Source organism: Schistocerca piceifrons, chromosome 2 (genome assembly GCF_021461385.2).
Source record: "Schistocerca piceifrons isolate TAMUIC-IGC-003096 chromosome 2, iqSchPice1.1, whole genome shotgun sequence".
Lineage (NCBI taxonomy): Eukaryota > Metazoa > Arthropoda > Insecta > Orthoptera > Acrididae > Schistocerca > Schistocerca piceifrons.
Genome location: NC_060139.1, coordinates 293,990,040 through 294,013,540, shown reverse-complemented (window position 1 = coordinate 294,013,540; position 23,501 = coordinate 293,990,040). Strand labels below are relative to the sequence as shown.

General features: G+C 39.0%; 1 protein-coding gene across 1 annotated transcript in view; it reads right to left on the bottom strand.

Moving 5' to 3' along the window:
* Positions 1-16,144, bottom strand: part of LOC124776241 (pyridoxal-dependent decarboxylase domain-containing protein 1) — a 75,741-nt gene extending 59,597 nt beyond the window's left edge. Inside the window, exons 1-4 of the mRNA XM_047251106.1 lie at positions 15,996-16,144; positions 15,613-15,795; positions 9,449-9,675; positions 5,942-6,131 (exon numbers count right to left, since the gene is read on the bottom strand). Coding sequence (XP_047107062.1) covers positions 5,942-6,131; positions 9,449-9,675; positions 15,613-15,795; positions 15,996-16,058 — 663 coding nt within the window. The 5' untranslated portion in view covers positions 16,059-16,144. The remainder of the gene's footprint in view (positions 1-5,941; positions 6,132-9,448; positions 9,676-15,612; positions 15,796-15,995) is intronic.
* Between the last annotated feature and the right edge of the window lie 7,357 nt (positions 16,145-23,501).

Here is a 23,501-nt window from a genome sequence, read left to right as displayed (position 1 = left end):
GCCACATAACATCATTGGTGTCCACAGATGATGTTATGTACACAGTTGTCCTAGCAGTGTGTGTTCTCTGTCTGTGTGTGTTCCTTGTTCAGTGTGCAGTCCTTTATGAATAAAGTTGTTCATTAAACACGTGTTGTTGCCGTAATTTCAAATCCTAATCCTAACAGGTTATGGGCCCAGGTTTCATGCGAGCAGTAAAAGCGATACTCTTTTGTTTATAGGAAAATGGAAATTCGTAAGCTGAAGTGTGGGAATAAACTGAGTCTGTTAACACGACAAACATAGTGCAGTGCACATGGCTGCTGCACACGGAGTTCGAGTGGAAACGTTAGCATGCGATAACTACAACACATGGAGAATTCAAGTCGAAGCAGTACTCATCAAGAACGACACGTGGGGGTATGTATCTGGAGACATACCGCAACCTGCAGTGACTGGTGAAGACGCCACACTCGCCGCTGCACAAGCCGTGTACAAAGCGTGGTTAACTGCAGACAGGAAGGCGAAGGCACACCTCATTCTATCCACCAGCCCCACAGAACTGAAGCAAGTGAAGAACTGCAGCACATCACGTAAGGTATGGCTCAAACTTGAATCAATTTATGCATCCAAAGGACCTGCTCGCAAAGCAACGCTACTGAAACGTCTTACTCTTCACAAGATGCAACCTAGTGACGATGTAACACATCTTAATGAATTCTTCGATGCAGTGGACAAATTACAAGCAATGGAGGTCGATATAAACGATGATTTATTATCGATAATGTAGCTCTACAGTTTGCCAGATACTTACGATAATTTTAGGTGTGCAATCGAATCTCGTGATAACCTAGCTGATGTCGAGACACTAAAAGTGAAAATCTTGGAAGAAAACAACGTGAGAGTTCAGAAAGACAGCGAAAATGCAAGTGCTGCAATGTTTGTCAAACCTGTCGGGCCTAAACATTTCGTAAACAAATCAAAAGGTGCCTTAAGTGACTGTGCCAAATCGGAACAAAAATCAAAACAGAAGTGAAGGCGGGAAAAATCATCATTCAGGTGTAGTTTTTGCAACAAGAATGACCACAAAGAAGAAGAGTGTTTCTTCAAAAGGAAGCTAATTGCGCAAGCTGCAAATAAAGTTGGTGAAGCTCATTGCTGTTTTTCTATTAACGAACATGCTCCGAAGTCTCGTGAACCAAACGTTTTGTGGTGTATAGACAGTGGTTGCACATCACCCATGTGTAACGACCCTAAAGTGTTCACAAGCGTAACCAAAGTGCATGAAAGTTTAACGCTTGCAGACAACAGTGCTACGCAAGTGACAGCTAAAGGTGGCGTACGCATCAAAATCTCAGCCAGTGATACAAACTCCATTACGCTGAAAAACACTTTGTATGTGCCAAAACTCGGAATCAATCTAACCTCAGTCACGAAGGTTGTGGACAGCAATCACACTGTTACCTTTGAGAAAAATCGTGGATTTATAAGGGACACTAACGATAAAGTTAAAGTGATTGCAAACAGAGTTGGTAACCTGTTTTACTTGCATGAAAAAAGCCCAAAGGCCTGTACAGCTGCCGAGACAAAAATTACGAAATGTGACACGCAAATCTGGCATGCTCAATTAGGACACTTGAACTCTGGAGATATGATTAGAATGCTCAAGGATGAGTATGTGACAGGCTTAAAATTCAGTGATGCAGACTTCACCAAGCGCATATGTCTTGAAGGAAAGATCACATCCACCCCCTTCACCAGGCGGGATGAAAACAAAAGTGAACTTCTGGAGTTAGTACATTCAGATGTCTGTGGGCCAATGAGAGAAAAATCTCTAGGTGGTGCAAGATTTTTGTAACCTTCATAGATGACCACTGCAGATGGTGTCAAGTCTACTGTCTTCAACACAAGGGGGAAGTTGTGGACAGATTTGTTGAATTCAAGAACTTTGCTGAAAATCAGACTGGATGTAAAATCAAATCTTTCCAGTCAGATAACGGCAAGGAATACTGCAATGAAAGGACGGACTCCATCTTCCGAGCGGCAGGAATACAGCGATGTTGAAAAGTTCCTTATTCACCACAACAGAATGGTGTTGCTGAGCGAAAGAACCGATCCTTGGTTGAAGTGGCTCGCTGCATGATGCTGGAGTCTGGACAGCCACCATCACTTTGGACCGAAGCTATTAACACAGACAACCACATCCAAAATCGCTGACTAACCAAAGGACTTTCAGGTGGAACTCCATATGAAAAGTGGATGGAGAAGACACCAGACCTGTCACATCTTCGTGTATTCAGTGAAAGTATCATCATCCTGGACAAATCGCCAAATAGGGGGAAGTTCGATTCGAGAGGCAACCAAGGAATCTTCGTAGGCTACTCAGACTGTTCAAGTACCTATCGTGTGTGGGTGCCAAAAGACCACAAGATACACACATCATAAGATGTCAGGTTCCTTGATCACAACAGTTTTGAACCCAAGCAAACCTATGTAGACCTCTCTGCAGATGAACAACATCATTGCCAAAGAAGAATCATCTGCATGGAGCTTTCACCAGGAGACTTGAGTGACAACAGAAGCTGTGAGTCAGAATCATTCTCTGATGAAGAACCACTTTACGGTTTTGAAGAAGAAGAAGTCACCTCGCTACCACACAATATCATTTCAGATGATAACCTGTAGCGTGGCAAGGACAGCAATTCCTCAAGTGTCACACCTGCTCCACAGCTTGTACCAGATGTTTCAAGTCATCACATCAACTTCGCTGCTAGTGCAACAGAAATGAGTGTTGAGGATGCATTGAACGGTCCAGATAGTCAAGAATGGTTTCGCGCTATATACGACGAAGTCAAGTCGCTAGTCAAGAATGAAACCTGGGACACTGTGGACAGACCAGCAAACAGAAAAATAATTGACTGCACAACTGTCTTAAAAAACAAATACGGTAGTGATGGATCCTTGCTACAAAGAAAGGCCAGAGTAGTTGCACGAGGATTCAACCAAAGACCCAGAGTTGACTTTGTGGAAACATTCTCTCCAGTTGCAAGAATCATTCAGACTCCTCATGGCTCTGGCAGTGAAGTTTAACTTGCATGTCTCACAGCTGGATATCACCACTGCATTCCTCAACGGTGAAATAGATACTGAAATCTTCATGAAACAGCCGGACTCATTAGCCAAGTTCTTACAGAAGATGAGAGATGTAGAGGAGGACCATCACATAGCCAAAAACGCAGATGATATGCTCCAGAAGTTAAAATCTGGTGACAAAGTGTGCAAGCTTACAAAAGCCATCTATGGATTGCACCAAGCTGGTAGACAGTGGCATGCCAAATTAAACACCACATTGATGTCAATCAGATTGCAGCCCACTAGTGCAGATCCTTGTGTATATATGGACAGTGTGGGAAATTCTCAAGTCTTCCTGCTCACTTATGTTGACGACATCACAACTGCATCATCAGACCCGGAAAGGACAAGGCAGATCCAGGACAAGTTATCTGTCATTATCTGTCAGATTCGACGTCAAGGATCTTGATCCTGTGAAATGCTACCTGGGCATTGATGTAAATCAGTCTGTTGACAAACTCACGCTGTGTCAAAGTGGCTACATCAGAGACGTTTTACACTGATTCCGAACGGATGACTGCAAGCCCGTAAGAACCCTGTTGGTGACCAGGATCAAACTGGATGTTGCAAGTACAGCAGATGGGACTCAGTGTCCGTTCAGGGAACTGCTCAGAGCGTTGATGTACATCGCCATTGGCACTCGACCTGATATAGGATATGCAGTCAATAAGCTAAGCCAATACAACAACAGCCATAGTCTTGTTCACTGGCAGGCAGCTAAACGAATCCTTGGATACCTCAAGGGAACAATTGACAAGAAACTAACCTACGTCAAGGATAAAGAGGGAATATTCGGTTTTGCAGATGCAGGCTGGGGAAATTCTGATGCTGACAGGAAGTCTTATACTGGTTACAACTTCATCTTGTGCAAGTCAGCAATCTCATGGTGTTCGCGCAAGCAGAGGACCGTCGCTCTCTCATCAACTGAGGCTGAGTATATGAGTATCTCTGAAGCAGCAAAGGAGGCAATTCACCTATCAACCTTCGTGAAGGAGCTGGGTTTAGTGGAGCTGTCAAACATTGTACTGTTCAATGACAACCAGTCAGCTAGAAAACTGGCAAATAATCCAGTTTTCCACTCAAAGACAAAACATATTCACATAAAGTACCACTTCATTCGCCAGGCCCTGCAAGATTATCCACTGAAACTGGAATATCGGTCAACACAAGACATGGTAGCAGATGTGCTGACGAAGGCCCTTCCTGCGCCGAAGCATGAGATGTGTGTTGTTGGACTGACTGTGAACTTAGAACCACAAACTTAAGGACTCAGATTCATCGATTTATACCTATGTGTAAAAATTGAGGGGGCATGTTGAGATTCAAATTTTACCACCACATAATATCGTTGGTGTCCGCAGATGTTGTTATGTACATAGCTGTCCTAGCAGTGTGTGTTCTCTGTCTGTGTGTGTTCCTTGTTCAGCGTGCGGTCCTTTATGAATAAAGTTGTTCATTAAACACATGTCGTCGCCATAATTTCAAGTCCTAATCCTAACAGTTCCAAGTGCCATTAATACACAGGCACTATGTTTTACTTGTGATAATACAAGTAGAGGAGTAAAGCAATAATATTTAAACTAGCAGAGCTGTAGTAAAAAAAAAAATCATTTCTCATTTCTTTCACATTTCTGCAGCATAAAAATATTAAATTCACAAAAAAACATCCCTCAGTATTGACTTGTTTCTTATACAACTCCATTATTGTGATCAGATGTCGCAAAGTTTACGGTAAACTCTCATGCTGTTAAGGAAATGGCAACTCAACAGTTCTTCCTGTTTTGCAGCATGGAAAGAAGTATGGCATAGCCTGTGTCTGCCATGGTCTTTCCTCTTAAGTAAACTGACATTTTTCCATTCTTCTGTTTTGGAATTAGAGTTTTAAATAGCTACTTGAGATGGATGAGTATAAGACACTTTGATCATACTGAATTTGGAGATTTTACTTACTTGCATTGACAACAATGTTTCAGCAGTACCTTTAAAATCAAAGTAGTCAGTTGTGTGCACTGGAATTACATGGAATGGGTTCATAGCTTTAACTGACTGAACTCCTGAGCGAAGCACTGCTTGACACAAAGACCATGCACCTTTTAGTAATGAATGTCTAAAACATTTTCTCTCCGATTTGACACTTGGAACAAGTCTAGGAATGTGCAACAGAGTACTGAGAATGCAGAAACACAGATTACATGTTTCTCAGAAAAATGGCATTTACGTTTTTCATTTCAGCTCCTCATATGAATGCATTAAATCTGGAAAATTGATTTGTGATAAATGAATCGTACACCACAGATTTAATGAAACACTGCAATTTTTTCTTCAACTTAACATCATAATCCACATGAAATTAAAAAAAAAAAATGTTTCATTACGTACAACAACACCACTAACTTTTATTTTTAAGAAGATAAAAAAGTAATAGACACGACAGAAATATCATAAAGAGATTTCAAACACAGTAACTTTTGGGAGGATATATAGCCTGACAGCAGTCTACAATAAATTATCTAATACCAAATCCATGAAATCCCTTCAAAATAAAATCTAGTGTGGACCAAATGATCTAGCTATACTATCCAAAACAGTTAAGTGCCTCCTCCACCACATACAAATACAAAATTGTCTGCACTGTACAGTAACTGAACATCTGCATTACACACCTCTTTTTCTTTTTCTTTTCTTTCTTTCTTTTTTACTTCCATCCTGAAAGGAAGCCAAGCTATCTAGTAACAGCAAAAATATGACAACAAAACTAGGTATAAGTTATTGTTCTATTTAGTTGTATTATGACGATTAAGTGCTTCTACATAAAATACAAAAGGTTTACCTGACGGCAGATATGTTGAACAACTCCTAGAGGTGAAGCAACACTACTGTAAATAACAGGAGGGTGTGACGAGAGGGCTTCGTAGCCATCCTCGAGGTATTTCGGATACTTATAATGCAGCATCATACGAGTCAGCCGTACAACACCATCCATGGGATCATCATGGAAAAATGAAGCACTGTCAAGAAACCTGCAAGGATAAACAATTCTTTTTATCTTTTGATACTTCAAGGATTAGGCTATATCAATATTATTATGACATTCAGTTTAAAGAAGCAATCCAAGAATAATGCTTGAGGCATGACATCTTATATTGCTCCTATCTAGAGCCTGTGTATTGGGAGAATGACCCGTGCGTGCACAGTGACAGATGGTCTGAAGTGGGTTCAGTCGAGTACGTAGTTCTAATTTTCACCCACCGGAGTACAGTAGCGGACAGAGACATTCAAGAAACAGGTCAAGAGAATGTTTTTGTGAATTGTTCGGTTTATTTCTTGAAGGCTTTCTTGTTTATTTATGTTTGTACAGTTCTGTATTGCTTTTAGTAGTGTGAATGATGCATGAATGTGAACTAAAGTAAATATGTAAATCATTGTTCTGCTCATGAATGCTGTAGAAGTTTTGAAACAGTGTGAATGCAGATGGAGAATTTTGTATCATAATTTGTTAAGTAAGTTTATAGTAAAAGGAAAGCTAATTCGAGTGCAAATGAAAATAGTTAATAATGTAAAGTATAATACAAATATCAAAATGTTAAATATTTATTTCGGGAAAAGTACAGGTCGAAAGTGTGTTATTTGTTAATTGGTTAGCCATGAAAAGCATGGACTAATGTGGGAGAATGATGTTTTTCTATTGGCCTTAAAAAAATGACCAATGAGAACAGAGTATTTTTGGTGCGTCTTTTCTCTCCGAGATATAGAATGCTAACATGAGTTAAGCAGCTGGAGCCTAGATGATACGGTCATGTGTCGTAGGAGTTCCAAAGGAAGTTATAGTTTGCAGGTTTTATTTGTGCTACATGTTTTGAACGTGTTTTAAATTGAAGGTATATTTATACCAGTGTGTTTCTTTTAGAAAGTACAAATTTCTTAAGTAATTTTTTGTATGAGAAAAGACAGTAAACCCACGTCATATATTCAGCAGATTGGTGAGCGAAAGCTTGAGTGCATTAGACACCGATAAACATAATAGTGTAGCGAGCATTTTCATTTAGGAACAGTCTGTGTTTAGTAGCTGTTCAGATTTCGGGAAATAAGTTACCATAAACTTGCTAACGTGTTAGGATTAGCATGGGCTTGGCAGTGAATGTGTAATCCTCAACTTCAGAATATACCAAAGTTTTGCCAGTATTTCCACCTTTCATTCAAAATTAAGACCTTTTCCCGATTTTCAGAGTAGTTATGTCATATATTCAGCCTGGTGCGAGTCGCAGTATGGTAAATTTCTGCTCGGCTTTCCTACCGGTGATCTGCTGTGACTAGTTCACAGGTAGGTGCTAGTAAAAAGGATGGAAGGAACTGTGCCGTCTCAAGCTCACTATTGTCGAAAGTAAATACGGAAGCTAAATATTTTTACAGTCACCTACTGGCAGAAATGTAATTGCAATTACAATTCAAAGAGAAACTTCTTGTATGAAATTTAACAAAGCAACACAATAATTTTGACAGAACACCGTATTGTCCAATAAAGAGATGTCTCCTGAAGATAATTTCTTAATATTCTTCCTTTTTCTTCTGAGAAATGGAATATAAAATGTTTATCATAGAAGTGGCCCATAACCACAACTCAATACAATAAACAAAGATGATACTGTCATCAGAGTTTAAAGACTGCTAACCGAGCATGCTGTAATTAAAAATGCTGTAATTTAGCTGGCAAAATAAGCAGAAGAAAAAATATCATTCTATGTGGCAGGATCTATAAAGGTTAACTACAGTGCAGTGCTCTACATACACTCCTAAATACAGGGTGTTGCAGGACGAATGACAAATATTTCATTATTTCAGGAGGCAGCTAAACAGACAATTTCAACATAAAACTTTCATATGAACAGTGTCCAACATTTAGTGAGTGCAAAGACATAGCCCTTTGAAGATGACATATAAATCTGTGACGTATAAGTGTTAAGTCTGAATATGATACATGAATCAAATTTGTAGTTTCAAGCTATTCCCTGATGGTAATACCAGTGTTCAACACAATATTATGCTTCCTTAGTCGCACTGAATCCACAAATGGTGAGTAGCAACTATCCTTTTCATAATATTGTCATTATTCCATCCTGGATTTTCCACTGTTTAACTTAATTTAACGACGCACAAGCAATCACTTATGTAGCAAACCAACTTAAGGTTTACAATCTGACATACATTTTCTTACCTTTTAAATGGACAAGTGCACTTGGTCAAACTGTAAAACAAACTTCTTGTAAAATAGAGGTTTGTTATATAGCTGAGTGATTGCACATTGTGAAATTTGAAAAACTGTGCAGACAACTTCCGTAGTGCTGCAAATCACATCCGCGTGTTTCCTAGTCATTACTGAGGTTCATGCAACAATTCTTATTTTACTGCTACCCAGTTTTCAACTGCTTAGTGCATTAGCAGATAATAACTGTCACAACCAAAGATACTGTCACTTGTGACAGACATATTATGAGTTATTAAAAATTAAAAATATGTATTTCATACAAGATTAAATGGTTACATTTTAAAGCTTATTTTACTGTCATTATCCAGTTCTGTCTTGTACACATCAATTAAACTTAATTTAACAGAGGAGGGAAATGAATTACATTTCTTCATTTACAACTGCACTAACATTGTGTGTCACATGCTTATTTATTTCTGTGGAATCATATTGTCATAATGTGCAACAAATTGATGATTTTGCATTAGAAGATGCTTGACATAGATTAAAACTGTCTTTAGTAACCTATAGCTTCTCTCATTTTCTCATAACCAAATAGCTACAGATATGTCCATGTAACCTACATACATCTTTTATTGCAAAAGCCTTGTGGAATTGGCTCAGATAGACCACACATCACTGTTTTGTCAAGAAACAAGATTTAGGTTTAACACGCTGCTGACAACAAGCTCGTTAGAAACAGAGCACACGCTCAGACTGGGAAGGAAATCTGCCAGTTTCTCCACAAAGGAACACTTCTTGGTCATAAGGAACAAACAGAAACCCTGTATCCAACTGATCAGCTAGCGATATGAACCACTGTCCACCCAAATTAAAGTGCAGAGTGTTTACCACTGCATCAACTCACTTTGTCGCTATTTTTTGACTGTTTTCAAAGCTGCTATTTCATTTATATTAGTTATAAAAATAATTTTCCTTTGATGATGTGGGATCATTTTTACGGGTGGTTTAGGTTACATAGAAGTTTTGTTCCTGCTCGTCTGTAAAAATTAATTAGACAAATTTATATGAACAGCAAAATTCATTAGAAGAGTGAGTAACAGTATGTCACATATAAAACATATGTATAAATACCTGAATATGTGACTCAGCCATCTCGTAACGTCTGATGTTATTTTAGTGACAAGTCTTTGAAGATGCTGTCTCTCCAGCCCCGATGCGTATGCAGCAATGCTTTGAGTCAGCACTGCTAGCCTCGAAATGGAATCCAGGGGAGGCAGAACTGCAATTGCTGGAGTGCTGACTCCCTCATCTTCTGCAACATCATCTCGATTTTTACCTTCCTCAAATACTATTAAATCCTGAAAAACAAGGGATATCCAGAATTAAAATCTCAACTGTCTGTACAGTGGCCAGATAATCTGCTTCCAAGCTGTGATAAAATCCAATGCACAGCTATAATACAATCAAATTGCTCCTTGTGAAATCCTACATGCAACCTTTAGTTAGTTATTTACCCACCAACATTACATTCTTCTGCAATGGAAAATCCAGGATGGACTGTAACAATATTATGAAAAGGAAAGTTGCCACTCACCATATAGCGGAGATGCTGAGTCACAGAGAGGCACAACAAAGACTCTCACAATTAAAGCTTTTGGCCATTAAGGCCTTTGTCAACAATAGACAAGACACACACACACACACACACACACACACACACACACACACACACACACGACTGCAGTCTCAGGCAATTGAAACTACACTGCGAGCAGCAGCACCAGTGCATGATGGGAGTGGTGACTGGGTGGGAGTAAGGAGGATGGTGGGGGTGGCGGATAGTGAAGTGTTGCAGGTTAGACGGAGGGCGGGGGTGGAGGGGCGGGAGGGGGAGGAGCGGAAAAGGAAAGAAATAAAAAGACTGGATGTGATGGTGGAATGACGGCTGTGTAGTGCTGGAATGTGAACAAGGAACAGGCTGGTGTGTATCCATGTTTTACAGACAAAGCAATGTAGAAAATACTGAAGTTTTCAAGAAGAATATAATTTCAGGATTGTAATACTTTTCTATTTTTCCAGTCTTGACTGACATCATTGTTACATAAAATACTGTATGGTCCCATTCTGCAAATATAAGTGCACAACATCAATCGAAAAGACACATGTTTACAAATGAACTAATTTCTAATATGATTGACCAAAGCCACATATTTCCAGGAAGACACTAAAAAGTTGGGGCTCTATACTGTCATATTCTTAGTCTCGTGCTTCATGGATAATTAATTCTGGGTAATTTTCTATACAACTTAAAATATATATTGTTGGGCCTCTTTACAAGAAAGGTTACCTCGGAAACCAGTAAGTGGTAACTAGACTTTATGCTCGTCCGATTATCCACTATAATTTAAGAAAGTAATGAACTGGTCCATACCTGTACAAAATATGCACTGATGGACCAAAACATAAAGCCCATCGAATGCTAGCTGCTGGCATAGTGGTCACATGACGTGATAAAGAAACTATACAAGGGCAGCAGACAGAATAAGGAATCATTCTAGCAGCAATATGGCCTTCAAATGAGTGACTTTGACAAACATCATTGACACCATAATTACATTATAGTATTATTCACTATACACTATAGCATTATTTAGTATGCATTATAGTATCATTCACTATACATTTTAGTATCAATAATTGATATTTTCATTGTTACATTAGTCCATTTGACAAACATCAGTTTGTTAGGATCTGCTGCATGGGAACAAACATTTCACTATCAGAAACAGCAAAGCTGGTCAGCTATTCTCTTGCTACTGTTGTGAGTAGCTATAGAAAGTGGTTGATGGCTGGTGAACCACAAGAAAACAACAAGGTATTGGGCAATGCCACCTCATCACAGAATGTGGAGGCTGGAGGCTTACCCATTCCATAAAGCAGGATACAGTACGAGCTGTGGCAGATCTAATACAGTTCAGTGTTGGCACAGGCAAAAATGTTTCTCAGCAAGCCCTTCAGCGCACACTGCTGAACACAGAGTTCTGTTGCAGGTGACCCCTACCTATTTCTGTGTCAACCCGACATTGTCAACCACAACTGCAGTGGGCATGCGATCACTGACATTGAACTGTGGACCAATGGAAATATGTCACCGGATCATATGAATCACATTTACTGCTACATCATGACAATGGTCATTTTAGGAAGAGGCAGGTGGCATGAGCAGTACGCCTTCTTATTTTCTGAAGGGTCAGCTCTCAGTACAGTGGTCAAAAGCAAACAAAAAATAAAGAACAACAGTACTCTTAGCTACTAAAATCCTTAGATAGTGACCACTGACTAACAGTCCTGAGTCTCATAGCCAGGATCGATTTAAGAGCACAACAGGTGAGTCCAATAAAAGTTTGGAAACAAGACAGAAGAAGAAACAAGACAAAAATATTTAAAAAAAATTAAGCCAACACTCTTGAAGCTGCAGCATTAGTTTGTGAAAGAACAAGCAACATTAAAAGATGGGGGGCAAACAACTTTGTGGAATGAGATAACTGGACAAAAAAGTATAGGAAAAGTAGACTATTTTGCGTATGGTACAACAAAGGATACATGATATGGCTACAGTATCAAGAAGAAGCAAAGACAAGAATCAAAATTTCCAAAATATTTATACAAGATATGGTGCAAAAAGTGGCAACTGACTAAGTAATGAAAAGTGTGAGGTCAAAAAATTTTAGTTATTTCATGAAGCATACAAATCTAAAGGCCGTGAATTCAACTAAATAACTTGGAATAATCAGATAGATAATGTTGTGGGGAAAGTGAACCAAAGACTGCGATTTATTGGCAGAACACTTAGAAAATGCAACAGGTCTACTAATGAGATGGCCTTCACTGTACTTGTCCGTCCTCTTCTGGAGCAGGAAACAACTGCTAGAGTGACACACAACATGTGCTGTTCACTGTAAGGTTGGCATTCACCCGAGAGAGACAACTAAAGAGTTGTCGTGAAAATTTAACTCATGTTGCAAATCCCAAAACTTTTAAATCATTGTAGCTATTTATTGTTTCTCTATTTCTCGGAGATGCTGGATACCTACCTCTGTATATTTCACAAATTTCTGAATGGGATTATTTATTTCTATAGTCAAACATTATAGGAAAGATCTTGTAGAACATAAATACTTTAGAATTAACGGAGACCACTCACCAAAAGGCAGAAGCACTAAGTTGTCGATAAGCACAAACAAAAGGAGAAAATACAGCTACACTATTGATGGCACGCCTGGAGATAGTTTCCCAAATGGTCTAGAGTTGGCGCATGGGACATGGCAGCGAGTTCGAAGTTCCTGAATCACCAGCTGGTGCCCTTGACATGTGCAACGATGAGGAGCAAAATTTTGTTTATATCAAAGAACACTGTACGATAAGTACCAACTAAATGCAGCAGTGCAGATGTTAAGATGCTGACCTCACATTCAAGAGGATTTCCGGCTATCCTTATTTTGGTTTTCCACGACTTTCCTAAATCATTTCACACAAATGCCAGGACGATTCCGTCATTAAGGTCACAACTGACTACCTGTCCTATCTTCATGAAGCATGCTTGTTTATTCTTCATGTCTGTATATTTTTAAGCTACCTATTTGTTCGATTCGGGGGACGGGTCCAAACAGCAAGGTGATCAGTCTCGCTGGATTAGGGAAGGATGGGGTATGAAGTCGGCCATGCCCTTTCAAAGGAACCGTCGCGGCATTTGCCTGAAGCAATTTAGGGAAAATACGGAAAACCTAAATAGGATGGATGGACGAAAGTTTGAATCATCGTCGTCCCGAATTAAGGTCCAGTGTGCTAACCACAGTGTCGATAAGTATCACAATGACCCAAAGACAAAGAACCAATGGAAACGTGGCTTCACCACCGATGAAAACAGCGAAGAAAGCTTCATTGGGTAAGGCAGTGTGTGTGTTTTTGGGGCTGCCATGCTGTGGCATTTACAGATTGTGCTCACTTGGGGCAAAAAGTCACAGGAGCATACTAAGTCTGAACGAGGTTACAGGAGTGTAAGACAATGTGTTGCACGAAGCTGCTTGAAGTGACGTTTTTGATCTACAATGATGCCCCCGCTCATTCTGCAGAGGACCTAGTCACATATGCTGCTTGTTTGATCTGTCAAATTTTGCCTCACGCCGTTTACGCTCATGATACGGCACCTAATGACTTCTTCCACTTTCCTTAATGAAGAAACTGCAGAGTGGTGGGCATTTCCAGAACAATGACTACGTGATTTTTAAGGTGGAATGTTTCCTGTACAGCCAAAAGACAGATTTCTACAACCAACCTCTCTACCAAACCACTCTACATTGTGAAAAATGTGCGGCATTGAAGGTTGAACATGTGGAAGAGGACTGACACCACTACCAATTTTCATGATCGCACACTGATTTTTTTCAATATAACTATTAAAACAGTATGGCTGCCCTAGGTATGTGCAATTAAAATTGAACAACTTAGGCCCCCGCACACAGAGCGACTCAAAGTAATGTTAACGATGGGAGTTGGAAACAGGTTGGCAGCAAATTGCTTCCTGTACAGTTAAACAGCACTCTGCAGAAGGCACGACTGCAGAGTTACTTCTCAGTGAATAGCTTGCAACTCTTTCCCAACCATTTGCCAGGGACTTGGCATCAGCGTTTCCTGAGATTTGTGTTGCGGCATGTCCTTGAACACAGCTGTGTATTGGTTTAATTAGAAGAACGAGCAGGCTGTGAACATTAGCTTCACACAGTAAGTTAAAAAGCCATTCCATTTTATACAACTACAAGTTTTCGGGCTATTGCAGGAGAGATGTGATTATAATATTAATGAGTTACAGTTGGAATCAGTGAACTCATACAAATGCCTGGGTGTAACAGTTCGTAGGGATATGAAATGGAATGATCACGTAAGTTCAATCATGGGTAAAACATTTGGTAGACTGACTTTATTGGTAGAATACTGGTGAAGTACAATCAGTCTACAAAAGAGATTGCTTGCAAATCACTTATGCGACTCATCCTAGAACACTGCTCAAGTGCGTGGAACTCATACCAGATAGGACTAACGAGGGATATTGAACGTATATAGAGAAGGGCAGCATGAATGGTCACGGGTTTGTTTAATCCATGGTAGTGTCACAGAGATGCCGAAGGAACTGAAATGGCACACTCTTTAAGACAGAAGTAAACTATCCTGAGAAAGTCTATTAACAGACGCATTCGAACAGTCATTCTTCCGAACTGCATATGTGAGCCGAATGGGAGGAAGCCCTGATAACTAGTACAGTGCGATGTACCCTCTGCCATGCACGTCACAGTGGTTTGCAGAGTATCGATGTAGTTGTGAGAAATGGCATATTACATACGTAGGCCTAGTGTATTGTGTATACATCTATTGTTTAAAATAAAATTATCGGTACATCAATAGATGCAAATACACAAAAAATTGTATATCATATCAATCGTATTCTTGTGTGTGTACAGCAGCCATTGTCATTCTCTAAAATTACACTGTCAAGTGGATATGAACAGTGAAAATCCACAATTTCCGATATGTGTAAGTGCAATGGTGTTCACATACAAACGATTTAACGAGAACAGACTACCATCACTGCATATCCGTGTATGTAAAACTCAAGACATTGGGTTTTCGAAACAAAAGCAGCACCATGTTAAGCCACAATAAATCACTGCAGTTTATATTTCTTTGGATGTATGGATGAAAACAGAATTTTCTTCATTTTATTTATGTGCGTAATAATAATAATAATACAGGATCATGCCTTCCTCTGAGCTTCAATCAGCCCTTAACATGCTGGGCATAACCAAAAGATGTTGGAGAGAAACAAATACAGGGACAATGTATGTTGTAAAGGTGTATAAAGGACACTCCAAAAATTTATAAATTCCACTGGTGTATTTATGACTCCGAGAATATTGGTACAACTAACAATCAGTGTTCATAAAGATACTAGTACGCTGAACAACAAATACAGGAGGATTACCTTAATACAAAGTTTTGTTGAAGGAAGAGGTTGTCTGCAAGACCCATAAATTATTATTTTGAAAACATGAGTAAAAGGGATACAAGAGAGGTGCACCAACCTTCAACAAGATGGCTTATTACCTGAAATAATATTTCTTCGCAATTGTTACAATTACCTGCATGGAAAGAAACACTACTGTGTCGCTGGGAAGACAAGGTACGTATTCGTTCCATCATTACAAGTACCTAACAATCAAAATGAAAGGTGTAGCGAATACCTCCAAAATATTCATTATTTCATCCTTTGGCTTCCGTAGGAATGGTAAAAATCCATATGAATTTTCCCACGCCTGTCCATTGCTTTCACTTCTTCCTTTTTCTGCTTTCTCCACAGCTTCCTCGAGGCGTTCAATAACCTGGGACGCCTGGAATTCAATATCTGTCAAAGCCTGTGTAGGTTCCTGAAATTAACATGATATTATTTTTACCAAAAGTAGAGACAATTGTGCCTAAGGTGGCAACAGTAAATAAAAAGAACTCTTCCAAAGACTTAACATTTCTTGGTACATTATTTTATAAAACTGCGATGTGTTTACTGAGGCGATTGATGAATCGAGTTTTTATGTTTTTTATAAGATGTTACTCATTACGCGACAAATACCTCGAGATGCTTGTCACTGGCTTCCATTTCCGTTTTCCCAATGTTTACACCGGCATCAGCCATCGTGGCAATTACTTATCTTCATAGAAACACAAAACTCTTGAACGTCACAGTAAACAAATGAACACCAGTTCGCAACGTGCGGCATTATCATACGTCAGTACTTTATGCAGTAATCGATTATACGGTAACTCGACTGTAGCTTCGAGATTGCAATTTTTCTAGATAAAAAAAAAGAAGACGGCTAATCGATTTCCAAGCGAAAGCGCCACATCAAGCTGTTGACAAAACCGGATGCGCGAAGACCGCGATATGTGGTAAATATAGATTTTTTTTCATATAGTGTAAGGATCCCCGTTTCTGACCTCAGGAGTTTGTCGTTAGATGGTAGCAATGTCAGATTCATACTTTATCACCAGGTCATTGACACAGACATGCGTGACACTGTCCATCGGACTGCTTTATTAGTGTTATTGTTTGAAACTTTAGCGTGAAAAATTGCCTAGAGAGATAACATAATTCTTGCGAGAAAGAGAGATACAATGTCATGTTCTTTTGTATTTAACTAAATATGTTGGTGGTCTACGACAAACAATTTCTGCACCGCAGTATTATACAGTGAATACGCCCACAACCATTTTTATCTAAATACCGGCATCTGTTTATTATATACATATAAACGATCTACTTTCACAGTGCCCTGTCTACTGCATGCAGGTGGCACCTCACTACAGGCCATTCACACCTTCCGTCATGTCATGTCAAGCCACGCCAGGATGTATTCACACTGTCCATCACGTGACGTCACGACAATTGGCTTAGTTCAGTACCGAAACTGTGAATGTGAGGTTATAAGTTATCATCCACGTTAGAAAAAGTCGGAGTATAATATCGGAATTGAGAACAAACAACGAAAAAAATTATTAATGTTCAACTCAAACTTCATAACGTATGTTCTTGATCATTTTTGGGTAGTAAAGTGCTGAAAAGGGAAACAAGATTTCAAAACTTTGACATTTATGTGCTAGCGAAAATATATACATACAGCCAAATCAAACAATATTTATACAGGAATAGAGAGCCTTAAACACGATGTTTTTTCCTTATGTAACTAATAACATCATAAACAATTGCCTTTTCCTCCCTTGTTAGTTCTGACTTTTTTCACTCAAAGCGTTATTATAAAAATCGCTTCATCAACTTATATGCTTCTTTGTAAACGGTATGGGTGTGAGTTCTGTCCTGTTGTCGTAAAACTTAAATAATTTTTCGTTTTCAGATATCTGGCCCCGCCTGTAGAAGAATACCCAATGGAAAATAATATCCAAATCGCTTTGGAACATTTGCAGTTTACCAGGAAAACAAATCACAATTATCAAAGAAGAACCAAAAGAAGAACCAAAAGCACAAAATCCACTACTATAACATGTGTGTGAGAGCGGCAAAAATAGGTAAACTTCCGATGACGGCCAGTGTGAATGATACGATCTGAAATGCATTGAGGAATATTCTGACTTGATGTGACGTGACGTGATGGCGAGTGGTAGTACCAAAACATACGTATACCTACTGATTCCAGGCTAATGCATTACACATAACTAATAGCAAAAAAGGAAACACTGTTTTTAATTATATGGTTATCTACTACTTGTAAAGAAACCAGACAACAGTTACAAAGAGTTGAGGAACATGGAAGGGAGTCAGCAGATAAGAAGGGAGTGAGACAGGGAGTTAGTCTACTTCCAATGTTGCTGAATCTGTACACTCAGCAAGCAGAAAAGAAAGCCAAGGACAAATTTGGAAAGAGAATTAAGGTTTAGGAAGAAGAAACTTCGGACTTTGCTGATGGTAGTGTGATTTTGTCAGAGACAACAAAGGACTTACAAGAGTAATTGAATGGAGTGGGTAGTGCACAAAAAGTAATTATAATATGAATATCACCAAAACTAAAACGAGGGTAATGGAATGTAGGCCTAGTCGAATTAAATTCAGTAATGCTGATTGAATTACGTTAGGAAATGAGACACTAGAGGTAGTAGTTGAGCTGTTATTTTTGGGCAGCAAAGTAACTCTTGAGGTCCAAAGTAGAGATGATATGACATGCAGACTGGCAATATCAAGAAAAGCGTATCTGGAAAAGGGAAGTGTGCTAACTTCAAATCTAAATTTAAATCTTTGGAAGTCGTTTCTGAACGAATTTATACAGAGTGTAGCCTTGTACAGAAGTGACGAAAGGATGATACACATTACAGCAAAGAGGAGAATAGAAGCTTTCTTTCGAAATGTAGTGCTGCAGGAAAATTCAGAGGATTAGAGAGGAAGATTGTATAACTAATGAAAAGGTGCTATATGAAATTGAGAAGATAAGAAATTTATGGCACAACTTCACTGAAAGAACTGCAACTTTTATGGTCAAATATTTTGAAACAAATGTTGTTTGGCTCTGTCTCTGCATTGTGATAGGGGATGTTCGCAACCCTACCAACAAATTTTTCCTGAGCTATGAATCAGATTAAACAATGTTAGGTTGAATATAAGTGCAATAGTCTAAATGATGTTCTGAACTATAAATTTTTAAGTTCAATAATAATAGTTTATTATTCTTCCACACTCTGAATGCAGACGTGATAAATCTCAACAGTGACATCAAGTGGATTTAAATAGCTTGAGACCCAATACAGTGGACATCAAACTCACTACATTATTAAAACACAGCATGCACTAACAGCTCAACATTGTTTAAATTTTGGATCGACACAAAATACGCAAGTCGAATAGTCACATGATAGAATGATTCCATATGTCAATCAGCGCTGAAATAAGCAGAGTTCCTACCAAAGAGACTGAGTTACAGTTCAACACAGTATAAGATCACTCTAAGTCGAAACCTGCTTAACATGTGAAAGATGCAAGTTCTACAGTGCTTCTGGTAGAATAAATCAGAATGCTGACCACTGCAGACTATTCTAAGTCTCCACTGAGTTACTGCATGGAATAGTGTCATGACCATCGTCACAAAAAAAAATCTTCGATGTTCCAAAAACGTGTGACTCGATCACTGCCGAGACCATCATTGCTACTGCCTCCTCAGTTCCATTCCAGCACATGTGAATGTGCATCATGCCCACAGCCAACCTACTGTGGAAATCCCAATCATCTATGTCACTTAACAAGTCTGAGCAATCACCAGCCTTACATATAACTTTTCATACAAACATTCAACCTCAAAACTGGATGTGTCATCAGAATCACATCAGAAATCCGAATAAAACGACATTTTATATTTGATCCTGTGTCTAGTAATTTTCCCACAAATCACAGTTGAATAAATATATATTTTAATTGCCATGATCAATTTCAGTCTTTGCTCTCCATGTCTTAAATAATTAGTGTACACCCAAATATAAGGCAGCTTATCCTTACAGGAAATGACTTGCTCATTTCACTGCTGCAATCGGAATACACGTGTCTCTAACCATATTTAAATTATGGACAAAAATATGAAAATATTGAATAATTAATTAAAATTGACAATTAAACTTAACAATTTTTATAATGTAAACATTGTAAGTGATACACATGTATATTCAAAACACTTACCGCAGTGATGATGACGTACTTGCTTTGGTTTATTAATCAAGCTGACTTCATTAAGTGTCCAGTTAAATTCCCTTTCACTGGTTAATTATGTATGCAATCAAATATGTATGTAGCTCAGTCGATGAATGTCAATGAGTGTTATAAACTGATAGTTGATCTCTTTTGTGGATATAAAACTGCGATTGCTATTAATTATTTATTGTATTTCTGCTTCAGAAATCTACTTGACTCTGTATCCAATCATACACATCAGTTTCATAGTATGTCTATATATCTATTTCTCCTCTTTAAAGTGGTGCTTTGTGTTAGTACTATGGTTTGCACAGCATGTGCAAAAGACATACTGTCCTATAATATTGTTGGGCAGACATGGCGTCATCTCTGGACAACATGTGGAATTTGAAAAATTTTGTATGACAGAGAAAGGAGTTGAGATGTTAGTATAATAGTATGATCAAAATTGAAGTGAAATGACATGAACTGAAGAATGGTATATTGTCTAGTGAATTATTTATTGTTCAATAAGTGATAAATTTTTCTGTGTTCCTGTATTGAAAAAGAGAGTTACAAAAATAAGAAATGCTATACCTTTGGTGTGGAAGTACTGTGTGGTTATAATTAAATTAACAGTGTTCTGAGAGCTGCAATGGACTGTATACATCGCATGATGCTGAAACATCATAGGTATTTTAATTAATCAGTATACTCCTGTAGTATGCTGAAAAAATAATAGTTCCACTTCCTGCCAACAGGTAAAACTATCGCACTATAAGCAATCAGAATGCAGTGTGGGTGCAGTAAAGAAACAATCAAGACATGGCAATTCTGGCATATTCATTATGATATGGTCACAAGCTAGATCATGTGTTCAATATGGTCTCCGGACTCAGCAGCGTGATGCAAGTAGTGCGACAAAGCTTTTCTGACACAATTTTGATATCAAATTAGTATCAAATTAATTATGCAAATAAATGAAATTGCTCAATTAATTAGCACTGATGATGTCATGGGTTTTTCCCAGCTGCCACATGTTCCTTCCCCTCTCATCCCCTCTCCCTCCACCCCTACCCCTGAAAATGGTGGGAAACTCAAATATATTGGGGGCAATATCAAATTTTGGGTGTTCACCTAGAGGTTTGGAAACCAACTGACCTTCATAACACCACCACCATAGGGCGCTGCTGGGTATCCCCCACTCCCTTTCACTCCTCTACCCTCCCTTCCCATCCTCCATCTGGAAACTGGTGGGAAAAAAACTCAGTCTGTGAAGGGCTGCTGGATAGGATGGATGTAAGTATTTATTATTTTGTACACAGTGCAGAATACTGTGTATTTAAACAATTCGGGTTGCCGCTGATTGAACACTAGACAATACATCTACCCAGTTGCAGCAATAACTGCTAGAGGCAGAGTGGATATTTTCGCTATTAGTCTACCATTCGAGAGTTGCTGCAGCCAGTCTATCCAATAGCCCTAAAAGGGATAGAAGGGTAGTAATAACAATAGGGCAGCATGCTATCACTGGAGTACAGGGGAGTAGCCTCCTGCCAACCTACAAGTGAATACCAGCTGGATGTGGAGTGGATATTTTCGCTATTAGTCTAACACTAGAGAGAGTTGCTCCAGCCATCTAGCCGATAGCTCTCTATGGGAAGGATGGATAATAATGATATGACATCTAGAAAAGCTGCTGTTGGGAGGAACATAAGGATGGGTGATAATAACATTAGATTAGCTACCCACTTGTCAAGTATTTATTATTTTGTACACAGTGCAGAATACTGTGTATTTAAACAATTCGGGTTGCCGCTGATTGAACACTAGACAATACATCTACCCAGTTGCAGCAATAACTGCTAGAGGCAGAGTGGATATTTTCGCTATTAGTCTACCATTCGAGAGTTGCTGCAGCCAGTCTATCCAATAGCCCTAAAAGGGATAGAAGGGTAGTAATAACAATAGGGCAGCATGCTATCACTGGAGTACAGGGGAGTAGCCTCCTGCCAACCTACAAGTGAATACCAGCTGGATGTGGAGTGGATATTTTCGCTATTAGTCTAACACTAGAGAGAGTTGCTCCAGCCATCTAGCCGATAGCTCTCTATGGGAAGGATGGATAATAATGATATGACATCTAGAAAAGCTGCTGTTGGGAGGAACATAAGGATGGGTGATAATAACATTAGATTAGCTACCCACTTGTCCCACTGCACCAGGAACATCCTTCCCCCTGTACACAGTACTCTTGTAGCAACATCATTTGGGACTGAAACACACTTATACCTATTTACGAGTCTCAAGTCGTATCCCAGCCAACAGAAACATGGGAAATGTATTGTACGATATTTTTATGTCTTCATTATGTGTTCATTAACTTACCTGAACGTGTCTCAAGACTAAAAAGAAAACTGACCAGTCACCTCCAGTCTAGTTCAGCACTATCTACCAAGTGTCTTGTGTACCTGAAGATCTGGCCAGCTGGGAAACCGTGGCTAGTGACAGACCTCTTAAGCCTCTACTTCTGACACCCTTATTGCTGACCGTGGCACAGTGGGTGTGACGTGGACTAACTCCAGCTCCACTCCTGTCACAGACTCCTCCATTCACAAAATCCGAAATGGGGATGTTCTTTATTCATACACCTCTAATTTCTAATGTGAAATTTAAATTGCTCCCTTTCATGCGAGTTATTTTCGAAGATAGAAGAAATCGCACCATGGATGCGTTTTCACATTGCTAAAGTATCGTTACTTGTTGTGAAAATCCTGTACAATACTGTGGCACAGGCTCTATTACCTCTAAGTATTTTCTCATCAGGTAGAAAAATATCTGGTCTTTTCTGCCACATCCTGCATCGCAGGACTAGAAAATTAACTCGTTTTTGCCTTAGGACAGAGTGCTAAGAGCATCCTCTACCTCTGTCTCAAGATGCCTCCTCATTTTCGATATCTCTTAAAGTAAACAAATGTGTCATCACATACAAATTCTCTCAAGGCAACAGCACAGAGAAGTTGTATATATCACATTTATACTATGAATCACTTTATAAATTTGATAATATAGCTGATTTTACTATGATGGTCATCTCCTCTTATGTGGGTGGGAGACTGAAACACTGTTTAAAGAACTCACTACAATGAAAAAACTTCTGATTGCTACTTCAACTCTTGAATCATGTCCACCCTTGCTTCCACACACCTGGTGGCATGTCATTTATATCGAACTGATAGAGTAATTAAATTGATTATGAGAGTCCCTTTGCATGCTTGTAGGTAATTTCAACACCAAACAATGACAAGGCTGCATGCTTTCCAATTTCTGTATCATCACTAAACTACCCCTCCACTACTTTGCAAATACCACACACTGGATTGCGAATTGGATAGATGACTGTACAGTAAGTCGATTCATTATTAAAACTCGGAGATATACACCAAAGTATACCAGACAGTGCTGACCAGAAGCGGGAGGTACACCCATACACTCTGTGTCTTGTGAAGAAACAGAGCGATCTGAGTCTGTAACTGCTGTTCAGTGAGTACTGTTCTGCACCAATCTTACTCACAGCACCCATTCAAGTGCACTTGATTTCTCCAGATCTGTGCATTTTAAGAAGTTTAGTACCCCTTATTGGTGTTTAGTAGATATGGGAGTAGTGTTGTGATATAACAGACTGATAAGAATAAACATGTGGATTATGCATGTTGGAGCTCCAGATGGAAGGAGTTTGAAGCATATTACTTAAATCAACTGTACTATCACTTCTGAAGTATTGATGTAGTGTCTGGGTTTAGTACCAAGAAGGTATTGGCAAGACAGAAGTGTTTGTAGAACATATACACATTCCACAGGCTACACAGTTCTGCTGTTAAACGTGCTATGATAGTAGTCGTGTGGAATTAATAT